General features: G+C 48.6%; 2 protein-coding genes across 2 annotated transcripts in view; one reads left to right on the forward strand and one right to left on the reverse strand.

The window, feature by feature from the left end:
- Positions 1-703: 703 nt before the first annotated feature.
- On the forward strand, positions 704-7,247 carry PCBD1 (pterin-4 alpha-carbinolamine dehydratase/dimerization cofactor of hepatocyte nuclear factor 1 alpha). The gene is made up of 4 exons (XM_014940530.1): positions 704-829; positions 5,121-5,252; positions 5,599-5,679; positions 6,547-7,247. The coding sequence occupies exons 1-4, from the start codon at positions 827-829 to the stop codon at positions 6,643-6,645; spliced, it is 315 nt and encodes a 104-aa protein (XP_014796016.1). The 5' UTR covers positions 704-826; the 3' UTR covers positions 6,646-7,247.
- A 788-nt stretch (positions 7,248-8,035) lies between these two features.
- Positions 8,036-17,448, reverse strand: part of SGPL1 (sphingosine-1-phosphate lyase 1) — a 39,119-nt gene continuing 29,706 nt past the window's right edge. Inside the window, exons 10-14 of the mRNA XM_014940528.1 lie at positions 16,919-17,068; positions 15,960-16,198; positions 15,175-15,321; positions 11,247-11,367; positions 8,036-11,146 (exon numbers count right to left, since the gene is read on the reverse strand). Coding sequence (XP_014796014.1) covers positions 11,006-11,146; positions 11,247-11,367; positions 15,175-15,321; positions 15,960-16,198; positions 16,919-17,068 — 798 coding nt within the window. The 3' untranslated portion in view covers positions 8,036-11,005. The remainder of the gene's footprint in view (positions 11,147-11,246; positions 11,368-15,174; positions 15,322-15,959; positions 16,199-16,918; positions 17,069-17,448) is intronic.

A 17,448-nucleotide genomic window follows, 5' to 3' on the forward strand; every position in this document is an offset into this window, starting at 1 on the left:
AGCTCCCTCAGCCTCTCCTCATAAGACTTATTCTCCAGACCCCTCACCATCTTTGTCGCCCTTCTCTGGACCCGCTCCAGCACCTCTATGTCTTTTTTTTATGGTAGGGGGCCCAAAACTGGACACAGCACTCAAGGTGAGGAACTAAAAGGTCTCACCAGTGCTGAGTACAGGGGGACGATCACTTCTGGGGTCCTACTCGCCACGCTGTTCCTGACACAGGCCAGGAGCTGCAGGACACGGGCACAAATAGGGCAGGGTCTGGAGAGGGAAAACAGGCTGGGGAGCAGCACATGGCATCAGGGCAGACACAGTGCCCTTGGCAATGGGAAGAAACATCTCCAAAATGCTCCGAAGGGGTGTGATGTACACACTCCCCCCCCCAATATCCCAGCTCTGGGTCTGCAAAAAAGAGCCCTCAGCTCCTGATTATCGCTGCAGAGAGAGCAAAGGGCTGGGAGGCACACGTCTGGTCAAGCCAAGAGGACTGTCACATTCATCACACGCGTTGCCAGCCTGAGATGCCCCTTCTTCCATCCATCCCGCTATTGTTTTTTGATATTTTTTTTTTGGCTTTTTCCTTCTGCAACAGGTTAAAAAGAAGCTCCCCCTCGGGGAGAGGGGAGGGGTGGGTTCAGGGGCGGCCACATCAGACCTTGTTTTAGCAAACCCCGTGGATGAAGGCGGTGGAGGTTGAAGGGGGGAAGAGGGGGGGGATGCCGGGCACCCCCGTGGGTGGACCCGGCCCCCTCGCCCCGCCTCCCGCCGCCCCACGGTTCCAGCGGGCTCCGGTCCGGGAGGGGACGGCGAGCAGAGCACGGCGGCCATGGTAAGTCCTCACCGGGGAAATCCGGCTCCTTGCTTTGCAGGTTGAGGGGAAAGGATAGGGAGGGGGGGCAGGAAGGTTTTTAGGGGGGACAGGGAGGTTTTGGGGGGGAAAGTGCTCCCAGATGAAGGGGGAGGCTGGGAGAGAGAGAGAGCAGAGCTCGCTGCTGGGGTTAATAAATAACCCGCTGGGTTCGCAAAGGCTGGGGCAGGGAAAGGGTCCATCAGCAAGGCTGTGCTGCCACTGTGACACCCCTCTCCTTCAGTGTGACACCCCCCAACTTCAATGTGACCCCCCCTTCCTTCAGTGTCACCCCCCCTAAACCCGTACCCCACCTGCAAGCCACCCCAGCCGGCTAGAAATCAGCTTTTTCCTGGCTTTTCCAAGCCCTGCCCACAGGTCCTGCTCACCTCCTTTCCACCTTCTCCCAGGTGCTAAAGTCACCCTGAAAAGGGGAAGATGTTAGTTGGAGCAGAGAGGGTTCGATTCATCTCCAGAAAGCCCAAAGCTCTCCCAATTTCCCATGTTGGTCTTTTTTTTTTTCTCCCCACTCGGTTGCACAATGCACATATTTGCTTTCCTGCTGGCAAAAAATAAAATATCAAAATCCCACTGCCTTAGCAGTTGAGAGCCAGCAAAGGAAAACAAAATAATTAAAATTTCCCTAATGAGAAGAGTGTGTTTTAATACTTTCATGTCTACTTACTCCTTTTAACATGCCACACTGTCAAAAGACGGCAGGCTGGGGTGGAGAAGGAGGGAAGGGAGCAGGGTGGAGGGCACAGAGGGTGCTCCAGGCAGAGAGAGGGTTTGCCACCACGACACAGAGCCAGAGGAGATGGCTTTTGTGTGGTCCATTGGTCAAACCTCAGCCTGGCCATGCCCCCCCACCCCCCAAGCTGGCACTGGGCTCTCAGAGAGGAGCTGGGCCTGGAAAAAACCCTCAGGGCCTGTCTTCCTCATGAAGAAAAGGGTTCAGAGAACAATTAAACCACATCCCTCCCCTTGCAGCCTGCTTTCTTGCTCGCCATGCTGGTCTTTTTTTTTTTTTTGCTTCTCCCCACTTGGTTGCACAATGCACATATTTGCTTTCCTGCTGGCAAAATAATAAAATATCAAAATCAAAATCCCACTGCCTTAGCAGTTGAGAGCCAGCAAAGGAAAACAAAATAATTAAAATTTCCCTAATGAGAAGAGTGTGTTTTAATACTTTCATGTCTACTTACTCCTTTTAACATGCCACACTGTCAAAAGACGGCAGGCTGGGGTGGAGAAGGAGGGAAGGGAGCAGGGTGGAGGGCACAGAGGGTGCTCCAGGCAGAGAGAGGGTTTGCCACCACGACACAGAGCCAGAGGAGATGGCTTTTGTGTGGTCCATTGGTCAAACCTCAGCCTGGCCATGCCCCCCCACCCCCCAAGCTGGCACTGGGCTCTCAGAGAGGAGCTGGGCCTGGAAAAAACCCTCAGGGCCTGTCTTCCTCATGAAGAAAAGGGTTCAGAGAACAATTAAACCACATCCCTCCCCTTGCAGCCTGCTTTCTTGCTCTGCCTGGGGGAGGCTGGTTCACCATCCAGCCCCCCGTGTCCATCCCCTTCTGCTCCAGCCAAGCAGGAGCTCTCAGGCCGTGGTCCCAAAACCTGCTGCAGCCCCTAGCCCATCCCTATCAGAGTCCTCCATGGCAGAGCACCCCCCTGCCAGCGGCCCCGTGCAGAGCCAGCCTCCCTCCCCACGTTATCCAGTTGCTAAGCTACCCACACCCGGCTTATCACGCCAGCCATCGGCGTGGAAGGGCAAGGGCTGAGGGTTTATTGCCTGAGCTGTGTTTACTCACTGCCTTCCCTCTGAACCCAGAGCTGGGGAAGGGATGGGGGTTGGCATCAGCAGGGTGGTGGAGCTGGGGCCATCCCAACTGAAGGGTGGCAGAGGTGGTTTGCACCCCAGCAGTGAAACCGGAGCACGCACAGGCGAAGAAGGCTTTCCCTTCTGGGGAAGAGCTGGGACTCTTTAGTCTGGAGAAGAGAAGGCTGAGGGGAGACCTTATTAATGCTAACAAGTATCTCAAGGGTGGGCTGAGGGAGGAGGGAACCAGACTCTTTTCAGTGGTTCCCAGTGAGAGGACGAGGGGCAACGGGCACAAGTTGGAACATAAGAGGTTCCACTCAAATATGAGGAGAAACTTCTTCACAGTGAGGGTGACAGAGCCCTGGAAGAGGCTGCCCAAGGAGGGTGTGGAGTCCCCTTCCTTGGAGATTTTCAAGCCCCACCTGGATGCACTCCTGAGTAACATGCTCTGACAAGCTCTAGGCAATCCTGCTTCAGCAGGGGAGTTGGACTAGATGATCTCTATGGTCCCTTCCAACTCTAAAGTTCAGTGAAATCCCCAAACGTCCTGTGAGAGGGAGAGCATGTGGCCACCATGGCAGGGGGATGGGAGCCACCCCACACCTGGCCACCCCGGAGCTATGGGGTTCAGCACACACCTTGGCACTCTCCATTTCGTGGTCTGCAGCTGGCAGCTTTCTCTAGGGTCACGGCTACGCAGAGAGGCAGGCACCCACACAGCCTGATGGCTTAGCAGGTGCTTATTCCCAATAATAATCTTCCCCAAAATGTGCAAAACCAAAGAAGAACCCACAAAGACATCAGCTCCGTGGCTGGAGTCGATGGTGGTGTACAGCCTGTGACTAGGTAAAGTATAGGAAAGGATGATTTGCCTTAGTTGTTCAGCTGGTTTAAGGTGCTACTTCTGAGCATCGATGGCCAAACGAAGCATCTCAAGGGGCTCCTGATCAAACACTCACAAGAACCTGTAGTTCTTGCAACTCTCCATTTCGTGGTCTGCAGCTGGCAGCTTTCTCTAGGGTCACGGCTACGCAGAGAGGCAGGCACCCACACAGCCTGATGGCTTAGCAGGTGCTTATTCCCAATAATAATCTTCCCCAAAATGTGCAAAACCAAAGAAGAACCCACAAAGACATCAGCTCCGTGGCTGGAGTCGATGGTGGTGTACAGCCTGTGACTAGGTAAAGTATAGGAAAGGATGATTTGCCTTAGTTGTTCAGCTGGTTTAAGGTGCTACTTCTGAGCATCGATGGCCAAACGAAGCATCTCAAGGGGCTCCTGATCAAACACTCACAAGAACCTGTAGTTCTTGCAGTAGTTGCTGGGACTCACACATAACTCACCACACTGCTCTACAGCGTATAAAGGAAACCAAAATTGCAAAGAGACATTGGTCTTTGTCACTGAGAAACAACAATCCTCACCAATTCAAAATACAGATCACCTACTAGGAAGAAATTTTAATTGCCAGGATATCATCTTTCAGATAGAGCAATAATCCCCCAGGATATCATCTTTCAGATAGAGCAATACTCCCCCACACTCACTCCTGACTTCCCCACTGAGCCAGAAGATACGCTAGCTTGGGTAGCCCCCATCCCCAAAAACTCCATTTTAGTTTCATCTTGGCCCATATTCACTCCCCGAAGCCAAGACAAACTGCTGCTTTCCCTACCCACCCCTGAAAAAACAAATACCAGCAGCTCTGCCCGAGAGGAGAAGGCAATGCTAAATCACAGTCCCTCCCTCTGCCCTTTGTTCCTCAGACAAAAACAGGCTCTTTAATTCCATCTTAACGTAAGGGAGACTGAAAAGGAAAAGGAGCTGAACTCAGGCTTAACGTGACTCATCTCTGATTCACACCACTTCTTTCTCCTCTAAGGCAGGCTGTCTGTGCAGACCACCTGCAAATAAAGCCCTCCTGCTTCAGGAAGGTACTTTGCAAACCTCAAAAGCAAGCAATTCTCAGTTCTAGAAGCCGTCACAGAGTTTTAGAGTGGGTATTTTTTCCAGAAAACTACATGTAGTGTATTTGGGAGCTTAACCTCACACAGCCATCGTTTCTTATTACCTTGGGTTATAACGAATACACCGTTAAAAGTAGTAAGCATTGCAGGTCAGAGGACAAAAGTGCCAAGCATTTCTTATTACCTCGGGTTATACCGAATACACCATTAAAAGTAGTAAGCATTGCAGGTCAGAGGACAAAAGTGACAAGCTGGGCTTCACTTGACCTAGGTATGTGCAGGATGTGCCCATAGCAGGGAGCAGAGGTGTCCCTTATCATCAGCACCCCCCAATTCAGGTCTGCACACCCCCCCTAACCCTCCCACCCAGTCTAAAGCTGCCTCCATGAATCCCACGGGACGCCTTCCCTGCTTTAAACACCTGCTTCATCCTACCTCCGCCACGGTGACCTGCTCCTCTTCCCTTTCCTTTCTGCTGTGCCAGGCAGGAAAAGCCCACAGGCTGAGCGCGGAGGAGAGGGAGCAGCTGCTGCCAAACCTGAGGGCCGTGGGGTGGAACGAGGTGGAAGGCAGAGACGCCATCTTCAAAGAGTTCCACTTCAAGGACTTCAACCGGGTAGGAGCATCAGCAGTATCAGAGTTTTACAACCCAGGAGACCTGGTCTGCAGAGCAGGGGGGGGTCCCATCTGCAAGGCTCAGCTAAAGAAACCCCTCCATCTTTCTCCTGAAATGTAATGGCCAAGTAAGATAAGCTGCCCAAGACACCAAAGTGCTCAACTCGGCACATGGTTGGTTTGGGAGAAGAGGAAAACCCATAGAAAACCCCAGCAAAGATACAGGACATCCCAGGCCTTGCATTCGCTTGGGTTAGAAACACATGGTGTAAAATTAATAGCAATGGGGTGAAAAACAATATATGGCAGTGTTCAGAGCTAACTTTTCTTCTTGCTCCACTGGGCAGGCCTTTGGCTTCATGACCAGAGTGGCTTTACAAGCAGAAAAACTGGATCACCACCCCGAATGGTTCAATGTGTACAATAAGGTAAGAAAGAGGGATGGTGGGGGGCAACCAGAGCTCTTCAGAGAACACATCCCTTCCATGAGGCATAAAACAGCAGCAGCAAGTGCTGTTCAGATCGGTGGGACCTCTCTCCCCAGACATTATTCCCTCAGCATAGCACACCCAACCTTTTTCTTTCCATCTGTCCAGCTGAGCAGCAGCTGCCTGTAGGCTGGCACCAGGGTTGCTTTTTTTAAAATCAATATCAAAAGTAGCAGAGCAAGGGGAAAAGCATCTGGAGGAAGAGTTGAAAAGTGGGGACAGCTAGCTGCTGTGACCAAGGCAGGGGTGGCAGGGACAGCTTGTGGCCAGGACGAGCTGTAGGAAGGATTATGCTGACAAGTATCTCAAGGGTGGGTTGAGGGAGGATGGAGCCGGACTCATTTCAGTGGTTCCCAGTGACAGGACGAGGGGCAACGGGCACAAGCTGGAACATGGGAAGTTCCACTCAAATCTGAGGAAGAACAACTTTGGGGTGAGGGTGCCAGAGCCCTGGAACAGGCTGCTCAGGGAGGGTGTGGAGTCCCCTTCTCTGGGGAGAAGGGGACATCCCACCTGGATGCTCCTGAGTGATGCACTCTGGGCAACCCTGCTTTGTCAGGGAAGTTGGATTAGATGATCTCTAGAGATCCCTTCCAACTATGACAATTCCATGACTCCATGAAGGAGAAAACCAGGCAAAAATGCCAGACCACCTCTCCCACCTCCAATAATTTTGCTAACAAGTCTAGAGAAAATAACGGTGCTACCTGCCTCATCAGATGCAAACTGTCTGCAGCGCTGGGGGGAAACCGGTCCTGCTCTTTCTGCCAGCAACACTTGGTTGGTTGGTCTGTCTGTCTGCTTTAGGTTCACATCACCTTGAGCACCCACGAGTGTGGAGGCTTATCAGAGCGAGACATCAACTTGGCCAGCTTCATCGAGCAGGTTGCAGCTTCTCTCTCCTGACTAGAGAGACACACATGAAGCCAAAAAATCAACTCTGCCGCTGCCACAACCCGTATCCCGCCTGGATGGCTGCACCTTTGAGCCTTTTCCCACTTCCCAGCTCATTCCTGGATCCAGACTGCCTAAACACCACACCAAATCCCACCTCTGCAGCTCAGAGATGCATGGAGGTGCTTCCTGGGCACCGTGCATATACCCTGCTCTGATCTTGCTGCTTCCACTCTTAAACCCTCCGTTAGCCCTGTGTTACCAGCCCACAAACTGCTGAGCCTCTTGGGGCTTTCAGCAGAGGTGCCCTTTTATCAGGAGTCACGTTACACAATTGTACCAGTAAATCTTTCCAGAACCCGACCCCATCCAGGCACTGCTTTACTGCTTCTTACCTACTGGAGTATGTTTTCTACCCAAAACATGGTACATGAACCCTTTGGTTTCTCTAGACCATACCAGCAAAGTGTGATGTGCAATTTGGTTATGACTGTAACCTCTTCCTAGCAGTATTATAAGCAGACGTGTGATCTCACCCCTATTGTAACTGGCCTTTATGGTAGGATACCAACTGAAAACGTTTACAATAAAGATGTTGGTTAACCTGATGTCAAGTTTGGAAGGAGGCCTCAACACTTGTCAAAATGACGCCGACGGGTTTTCTCCCAAGACAGCTACTGGCCTGACTGCTCTCAAGAAGGTGCTTCTGCCATGGAAAAAGCTTCTTGGTGAAGCAATGCAGAGAAATGGCACGTGCATCTCAAAGCCAACGGGGTCTGAAAGAGAATGAGATTATCAGAAAAAAAAAACCTGCTTGTGCTAAAATCTTGTGCTAAAATCCCCTGTACTATAACCACAGGGGAGGCACAACCCAAAGGCCCAAAAGCAGCAACAGGCCAGGGGCTGCTTAGATTGGAATATCTCCCAAAAGAGGTTGTAGGTGGATTTTGGGGGGTAAGATCTTCGCTGGGGTAACACAAAGAGCTCTGCATTCAGTGAGTCCGCAGCCAAATTGCTGCGTTTTCAATACAACAGGAACAATTTGCTGTGAAACCAACAATAGTTGCTTTCAGCAAAACAGTCTGGGATAAACACTACAAACACCCAATTCATCTCCTTTTTTTTTTTTTTAACCCTTTACAGTTATAGAAGGTATTAAGAGGAAATCCATAGCTCTTCAATGACTATTTTCAGCATCCTTGAACATCACACACAAGACACAAAAAAACACCTTTATCTTGGCAGGATGAAACAGCAGTCCTCAGGCAGTCAGTGAGATTCATACACCATTCTCCCCACCGCATACTAGGCTGTGCACGAGCAAAGACCAGAAGCAGTAGGTCCCCATTCATTCAAATGAGTATTGAAATAGAAAAAAAATAAAGAGTTCAATGAGCCTGGATAGCTAAATGCACCATTTTAATACAAACTAGGCCCATTTTCACCATCTCTTCGGCTATTTCAGCCTACAGTTTTGCAGCGTCACATTACAGCAATACAGAATACTGCCATCAGATGAACTTGTCCAATTTCTTCATTAAAAAGTCAAAATGTGTATTTATTGGGCAAGATATTATTGTATTGTACGCAACCCTTCCACTCCCCCCTCCCCCGAGTCATCCGAAAAGTGCAGGTGAAATCCATGGCATGAAGACACACATCTCTTCTTGGTCCATCCCATTGGATATTCTTCAGTCTAGTACCTAAGAGCAGGCAAATCCCTTGGGAGTGCTTTGTACAAGCAACAAATTTAGTAATTCTCACTTGGAAAACCCAACAGTCAGAAATCTCACAGGAATTAATAGTCACGAAGCTCCATCCAGGTCTAAAGTACCATCCAGTTTCAGATCATAATCCAGTCCGTAAAATTCTTCCCATTTTTTTTTGTCTCTTAAAAAATTATACAGCCTGTTAATTGCACTGTTTTCCTAAGACCATTTGGCATGATAAAGGAGATGCAGATTACATGTTAGATAACAAGGATGAATAAAGACTACACACTGGTAAATTACAGTGGCCTATTCCTGACCAGAAGATTACATTTACAGTATAGAACAAATACACATAAAATAAGTATAACCCACAAATATTACTAGTAAGTAAAGCCCAGAACGGAATACATTGACTTACAAATAACATCTTCAAATACATCCAAAAATGTGAAATGGAGCACTGATCCATTAAGATCCATCTAACTTCCTTGGAGGAGAACACAACCAGGGAGGAGGGAGTTTTTTCTCTCCTTAACCCCAACCCAATCCATCCTCTCTTCCTTTTAAAGCGGAAACAAAAAGAGTATCTCCCTTTTTTGTTGGTTGTTTTTTTTTTTAAATCTTGGTTCAAAAAAGAACCATCACAGTAGCCAGACACTTAAGACTGTCTCCAAAGTACAGCAAACTCAGAGATGCAGTAATGGTCACATTGGCAAGAATAAATAGGTCCAACATAAAAGCTGACTGACTGCCAGAGCTGGTAACACCATCAAGAGACTATCAGGCAGTATGTTTTCAAAAGGGCTCAGAGACATGCATGAAGTTAGGGCAATTTAAGGGCAGATGGCCAAAACACTTTTGTCTCCTAGCACTGAGAATAAACCTGCTAAAAAGCAAGCCTTCTTCCTGCAATCACTGGGCCCAAGGCTGCAATGGTTTGTGCAGTGGCTGGTAATTTGGGTAGAATTATTGTGCAAGTGTGTGCTTCAGCTGGTTTTAAGCCAGTGAGGGTCAGCTTCAGGCTAGCAAGCCCACTCCAGCAGAGAGATAGATCCCTTCAGATTCCCTGCACGAGACTCTGCAGGTGTGGCACAAAGTCTTCCCCCAAATGTTGAAATGTGCCCAGGAAACTCTCGGTAGCGTGCAAAAAGCTGAGAGGAAACAGGCAGGAAAACCCTGCAGGAGTGACTCCACCACTGCTTAATAACTCAAGAGGTTCTACCTTGTCCTTAAGGCCACAAGCTGCACTGGGAAAAATCTCTCACCGTAAAAACAGCACAGAAAAATAGGAAAAGTGAGCCATATGCCTAAGGCTTGAATACTTCCAACTTGCTGCAGCCTATCATCTGCCTCTCAGAGATACACCAGCATCTTGGTAATACTGTGAAGGGACTTGGCTCAATACAATTCTATTCTACCTTCTCTGAGGCCAGTCTGCCTTTGAGGTTTTGGGTTTTTTTCAGTATAGTACCGTAAGGAAACAACCGTAGCCAACGCTGCAGTCAACAGCTGAACCCTCAAACCCTCCCCTGGCATCCCACAACAACAAAAAAAAAAAAAAAAAAAGGCCAGAGAAGCATCAAGGCACAATGGTGAATGCCCTTTCGAGAATGTGCCTTAAAAAGAATCAGTGCAAAGAGCAGAGATTACGACTATTACAAAAAGTCACCTTTTGATACTAAAAGATCATGGTAAAAAAAGGTCAGCTTTGGCGCCATCCGTTTGCACGTGAAGTCCCCAGCCATGGCACGCGCCAGGGCCTGACTGACTCTACTACAGCATTGTGAGAGAGTGCAAAACCTTCAAGTTATGAGCAGTGAAATCACTTGTTTTGCACATCCCTCCAGAATTGTGCAAGCTACAGTAAGCACTCTAGGTGGTAAACGCACGTCTTTTCTAGAAGAGGCAGGGAAGTAAAACGGTTACTACGTACCTAAGATTTTTCAGTACCGTCCAGTTCCTCTCCTTACACCACCCTCTTGGGTTCTATTTCTGCTCTTATTCAAACAAAGAGATTCCAGAAATGGATTTTGTGTTGGGTTTTCTTCCCCTCAGCAGATACCAATCGCGGTCTCACTGAGATCTCCAAAGGGGGTTTCAAATAGGAGAACACGACCATCTTTCCTTTGCCAATTTATCAGCTCTGCATTACATAGACACAAGGCTGCCAGCACAGTCTGTTAAATGCAGTAGCTCGGAGGAATACTCAAAACAAAACAAAACAAAAAAAATATTCCATTTATTTTCTACCTTCGACTTCTGGGAAGATTGAAGCTTTGGAACACAACATGAGAACTCAAATCTAACACTTGGCTGGACACCGGCTCGATACCAGGTGTGAGGAGAAGAAACAGCAAGGAATGAAGTGACACGCAGAATACCTGAGGAATTTGGAGTTGTGGAATGGACATTCAATTCACCATCAATAGTCATGATGGAAACAGGCAGGGGAAAGGGAAGAAAAAGCCCTAAAACTAAACTTGGGGCATGAAAACAATACAGATTTCAGAACAGACTAAGACAGGGAAGGATGTTTTCAAGATCAAGCCGCCATCAGACCTGCAATTGTAGGAACAAAGGCTTATTGCCATCTCTTCCCCTAGGAAACCTTCAGAACCACCCCAGTGCTAGTTGGCAAGGCACCGATGGTTGCACTACAGTCAGTGGTGGCCGGGAGAGCCGTTCATGTGCTTTTCACTGCAAGGAACATCCGTGCTGTAGAGGCCGTCCAAGTAGGCCTGAGAAATCTCTGCTACCAAGCTCCTGTCTGGGACGGACTGGGCCATTCCATAGATGGCTCCCTAAGCAGAAAAGAGGAGGTCGTTACACAGGATCGTTAATACCATCACCATTAACACATCCACCCCAAACACACGCTCGCTAGAACGCTGGCTTCCTTACCATGCCTGTGGTCTTGGCATTGAGGTCCTTCATGATGTCCTCGATGCTGTCTTTGACATCTTTCAGGAACTGCTCAGCAACACCAGGCTTCGTGTGCAACTGCGTAATGCAGAGATGAATGCTGGGCAGGCAGGGGAGAGGGGAGAGATTAACCATCTCAGGTAGGTACAGCTTCACATTTTCGGAGCAATCGACAGCAATTTAGGCTTTCCCTGGCTGGTGTCAACCACCTATCTCCTTAAAATAGCATTTCAGCAGTATCTCCCTTATGAGGAGAGACTGAGAGAGCTGGGACTCTTTAGTCTGGAGAAGAGAAGGCTGAGGGGAGACCTTATCAATGCTGACAAGTATCTCAAGGGAGGGTTGAAGGAGGAGGGAGCCAGACTCTTTTCAGTGGTTCCCAGTGAGAGGACGAGGGGAAACGGGCACAAGTTGGAACATAAGAGGTTCCACTCAAATATGAGGAGAAACTTCTTCACAGTGAGGGTGGCAGAGCCCTGGAACAGGCTGCCCAGGGAGGGTGTGGAGTCCCCTTCCTTGGAGATTTTCAAGACCCGCCTGGATGCTCCTGAGTAACATGCTCTGACAAGCTCTAGGCAATCCTGCTTCAGCAGGGGAGTTGGACTAGATGATCTCTATGGTCCCTTCCAACTCTAAAATTCAGTGAAATTCAGTGAAATAATGGGAGAAGATGACCCACTCCCAATTAATCGCTGCAAAATACTTGCTGCAGAGAGTACAGCTCTACTTTTGCAAAATGGCAACTCCTCCTTCCTTCCCAACTTCACCACACATGGTTAAAGGCCTGTCATTATCATTTCCTCACCTCATTTCCAGGTACCTCTGGTGAGAAAAACGCAGCTACCTGCAAGCACAGTGATACTTGCCATCGTTTTCCTCCCCTTCCTTCTGCAGCTTAGATAAACCATCAGCCACCCACAGCATGGAAGTTACCATCTGGCTTGTATTAGAAATAGTGTGACCAGAAGTAGGGAGGTGATTATGCCCCTGTACTCAGCACTGGTGAGGCCACACCTCGAGTATTGTGTCCAGTTTTGGGCACCTCAATACAAGAGAGATCTGGAGGTGCTGGAGCCAGTGCAGAGGAGGGCAACGAAACTAGTGAAGGGCCTGGAAGACAAATCATATGAAGAGCAGCTGAAGGAGCTGGGGTTGTTTAGTTTGAGGAAGAGGAGGCTGAGGGGAGACCTCATCACTTTCTACAACTACCTGAAAGGACACTGTAGAGAGGTTGGTGCTGGTCTCTTCTCACAGGTAATTAACAATAGAACGAGGGGGAACGGCTTCAAGCTCCAACAGGGGAGGTTTAGACTGAACATCAGGAAGGAGTTTTTCACAGAAAGAGTGGTCGGGCATTGGAATAGGCTGCCCAGGGAGGGGGTGGAGTCACCATCCCTGGATGTGTTTAAGGGACGTTTAGATGGGGTACTGAGGGACATGGTGTAGGGGAGGACTTTGTAGAGTAGGGTAGATGGTTGGACTCGATGATCCCAAGGGTCTCTTCCAACCTCAATGATTCTATGATCCACCAGAAGGAACAGGGCCACTCACACCTCTGAGTTATCGCCTCAGGCTCTCTAGACTTTGCTTCACACCAGCTGCAAGTCTGTGTTTTTTTTTCAGTGCAGCTACATCTGAGAGCATTTGCCCCTTTTACACACAGGAAAACAGCAGCTACCCACTCAAGGAAAACTCTCTGACAAAGATTAATTTTACACCAGGCTGGAAAGTTCACTGCAAACCATCAGCCCTTCACTGCTCTTTCAATTACCTTCCTCTTCAGTGGGCAGCAAGAAGACACTAAAAAGAAATAAATAAATTCACAAACACTCAAGTTAACTAACATGAGATAAAGCCCCGGCTATTTATATTATTCTGCTTGTATTAGGCAGAGGTAAACAGAAAGGGAGCCTCAGATATATCCTCTGCCAGGCTCATTAAAATTACTATTGCCTTATCCTCACTGCAGTAACTGCTATATATCAGCAATTACAAAAGTAATTCCTTCTCTGCAGAGGAAAAACCTAAACACAATTTATCAATTTCTGCAGGGTCCTGGCACCTGGGTTGGGGCAACCCCCAGTATCGATACAGGCTGGGGGATGCTGGGATTGAAAGCAGCCCTACCAAGATGGACTTGGGGGTACTGATGGATGAAAAGCTGGACGTGAGCTGACAACACACACTGACAACCCAGAAAGCCAACTGCATCCTGGGCTGCATCCCCACCAGGGTGGGGATTCTGCCCCTCTGCTCCACTCTGGTGAGACCCCAACAAAGAGTACTGTGTCCAGCTCTGGAGCCTCCAACATAAGGAGGACAAGGACCTGTTGGAGCAGGTCCAGAAAAGGCCACAGAGATGATGAGAAGGCTGGAGCACCTCTCACAGAATCACAGAATCTTCTAGGTTGGAAGGGACCTCAAAGATCATCTTGTCCAACCGTCAACCTAACTGACAAAAATAGACACCCACACAACAAACAAGGAGGATCATCACTAAACCATGTCTCCCAGCACTACATCAACCTGTCTTTTGAACACCTCCAGGGATGGTGCCTCAACCCCCTCCCTGGGCAGCCCATTCCAATGGCTGAGAACCCTTTCAGTGAAAAAATTTTTCCTAATATCCAGCCTGAACCTCCCCTGGTGCAACTTGAGGCCATTTCCTCTTGTCCTGTCGCCTGGGACTTGGGAGAAGAGACCGACCCCCATCTCTCTACACCCTCCTTTCAGGGAGTTGGAGAGAGCAATAAGGTCTCCCCTCAGCCTCCTCTTCTCCAGGCTGAACACCCCCAGCTCCCTCAGCCTCTCCTCAAAGACTTATTCTCCAGACCGGACAGGCTGAGAGAGCTGGGGTTGTTCAGCCTGGAGAAGAGAAGGCTCCAGGGAGACTTTACTGTAGTCTTTCAGTACTTGGAGGGGGCTTATAGGAGAGATGGGGACAAACTTTTTGGCAGGGCCTGTTGCAACAGGACAAGGGGTAATGGTTTTAAACTAAAATGGGGTAGATTTACACCAGACACAGAGAAGAAATGTTTTACCATGAGAGTGGTTAACCACTGGCACAGGTTGCCCAGAAAGGTGGTAGATGCCCCACCACTGGCAACACAGTGCCTGGGGGGCAGCAGGCAGTAGATGTGACTTTCCATGTATTATTTGCAGGGGGGAGGAGATTTTTAGGTTTTTTGATAAAAGGCACACAATAGTAAACAGAGATCTGCAGAGAATCAGGAGATGGAACCCAAGAATTCTAGTAATCAGTGAAAATGGAGGACACTGAACTGGTTACTCCTGGGACCATCAAAGGAGAATGATTAGCCCATTGTCCCTCCAGTGAACTCCAACAAAGGGAGTTGATCAAATAAATTCTCCCCAAAAACTTTTCAGGTTAAAAGGTACAGGACCCTGTGTTGTCCTCATGTTGCCCACATGACAGGACCTATCATAAAGCATGTGAAGAAGAGAATTTGAGGACTGAGTAAAATTTATGGTGATTATGGGCGTGACATACTAATGGGGTGGTTGGGAGAAGAACCAAAGGTGGAGAAACAGAGTTCCAAGGGAGGAACAAAGAATGGGAATATAAAAGGAAAAAAGGGGATAACTCCCATGGTAGAAGGGTTGGAACTATATGATCTTTAAGGTCCCTTCCAAGCTAAACCATTCTATGATTCAGGTTGGACAGGGATCTCGGCAACCTGATCTAGTTGAAGATGTCCCTGCTCAATGCAGGGAGGTTCAAATTGATGACCTTTAAAGGTCCCTTCCAATCCAAACTATTCAATGATTCTACCATCAGATATGGACAACACCACTCAGCAAATCAAGAGAGCTACGTGTGGCCTGAAGATGATCATCTTGCATACCCTGGTTACATACATCAGTCCACTGGTCTCCACAAACTTACCTTGATGGGAACTGTAGGACATTTAAGTTCCATCCTTTTGCAGCTAAGAAATTAGATAATCGATAAATGTCGAAAGTGTCTGAACCGATGGAGAGGACAGACACCTCAGGTTTCCCAAAAATGAAGATGCTGTCAATTTTTCTCAACCTTAAAAAGAAAAAAAAGGAGAAAAAAAGTGACTGCTAGGATTCCAGGGGCCAGACATTCTGTCCATCTATCTGGAGCCTTAAAAGCTACAGAAGGGAACAGATGACAGTATATCCCTACCACAAATATCACGCATCTAGTCCAGGCTGTTGGGACACACAAGAGGACTCAGGTCATTATCAGCCCTAAAGTCAAATACACTCACAAAGAAATGGAAGAGAGGGAGGACAGAGAGGCAAGGAAAGACAGAGTAGCAGAGATCAGCTCATCAGCTCACACTGCAACACAAGCACCCCAACAAGAGCAAGTACAACCCTTCTTTCATCATCTTCGGTAAGTCCTTCCAGATTCTCCCTCAGCCATGGCTGAGGCAGAAAAATCTCTCAAAATAAAGTCAGCTAAATAAAGACACCTGCACTCCTCCTCTCTCTGCCTCTCATTTATGTAGCACAGGGCAGCAACCTGTGCATAAACAAAGCATCTTCCCCCAGAACTGCCCAGTGGATCCCCACCCAGCAGGTAACACACTATAGCTTTCTCCAGTGAGAAAAAAAAATAAAAACATAAAGTAGAGAAACAAAAGCAGGAGTCCAGAACAGGGTTAAAAACCTGTTAAAAATGCTAAGGCACACACGTACTCTGATTCGAGGAAACGAGCTGTTTTAATGATCCTCTTCGTGGCTTCGACATAGCCCGATTCCCCGATGTGCATCAGAGTTGCCCAGCAGGCGGCTATGATTCCACCAGGCCTGGAGCCAGCCACCGAGGGGGAGGCATAAATACCCCCTTGCCAGTCAGGTGCTATAAAGAACTGGTAGCTCCTGTACTTCTTGTCGCTGTACAGCACCACTGAGGAGCCCTTGGGAGCGTAGCCGTACTGCAAAGTGGGCACAGAAAGCATTAAAAAGCAGCAGGAGGGAGCAGGAACACATTCAAGCACTGGCCGCACCAAGATCCCGCTTGCCCGTGCTTCGGTGCATGGCACAAAGCATCTGGATAGGGCAGCCCTTACCCCTGCACTTCAGCACCCCTCTGCACAGCAGAGCAGAAACGTCTGAAGCCTTGGATGGCATTTGGAATTGCTCCCCAGAAAGGAAAGCACTGGAAGACCTTCCTTCCCCCTCTACTCTGCACTGGGGAGGCCACAACTGGAATCCTGCGTCCAGTTCTGGGCTCCCCAGTTCAAGAGGGACAGGGAACTGCTGGAAAGAGTCCAGCAAAGGGCAACAAAGATGATTCAAGGATTGGAGCATCTCCCTTATGAGGAGAGACTGAGAGAGCTGGGACTCTTTAGTCTGGAGAAGAGAAGGCTGAGGGGAGACCTTATCAATGCCTACAAGTATCTCAAGGGAGGGTTGAAGGAGGAGGGAGCCAGACTCTTTTCAGTGGTTCCCAGTGACAGGACGAGGGGCAACAGGCACAAGAGGGAGAATAAGAGGTTCCACTCAAATATGAGGAGAAACTTCTTCACAGTGAGGGTGACGTAACATGCTCTGACAAGCTCTAGGCAATCCTGCTTCAGCAGGGGAGTTGGACTAGATGATCTCTATGGTCCCTTCCAACTCTAAAATTCAGTGAAATTCAGTGAAATTCTCACCTTGTGGGTATCAGCAGAAATGCTGGTCACACCTTTTACGCGGAAGTCAAACGGCCGCTTGAGAGGGAACCCTGCCTTGTCCATGAAAGCAATGAGAAAACCACCCAGGCAGGCGTCAACGTGGAAGGGGATTTTGAACCTCACTGCAAGCTGTGTGTGAACAAGAGATGCTGGTGAGTTACAGGCAAATCAGGCAAGAAAAGCTCCAACAGGGTAGGTTTAGACTAAACATGCATTTTGACTGTTTGCTGTATTTGCCAAAGAGAAGTGACAACTTGGTCTGAAAGGTGCAGCCACAATAAAGTGCACAGGTGTGACCCAAATGAAAAGATTGTCAGAGGTCCTGGCTGGTTACATACAAAATAAATAACTGGAGCATGAAGAGAAAAATCAAGAGGCATGTTTGAAAAATAAGACCCCAGCCCTTTGACTCCTCCCTCCAGGCACTCCTTTGAGTTCTGTGCCAAGTTTGCTACAATCAGTAGGCCCTAAATCAAAGCCTTTGTACTAGGTGAGCTATTTTGCTGTTA

The sequence above is a fragment of the Calidris pugnax genome, unplaced genomic scaffold (assembly GCF_001431845.1).
Source record: "Calidris pugnax isolate Ruff unplaced genomic scaffold, ASM143184v1 scaffold39, whole genome shotgun sequence".
NCBI classification, from domain to species: domain Eukaryota; kingdom Metazoa; phylum Chordata; class Aves; order Charadriiformes; family Scolopacidae; genus Calidris; species Calidris pugnax.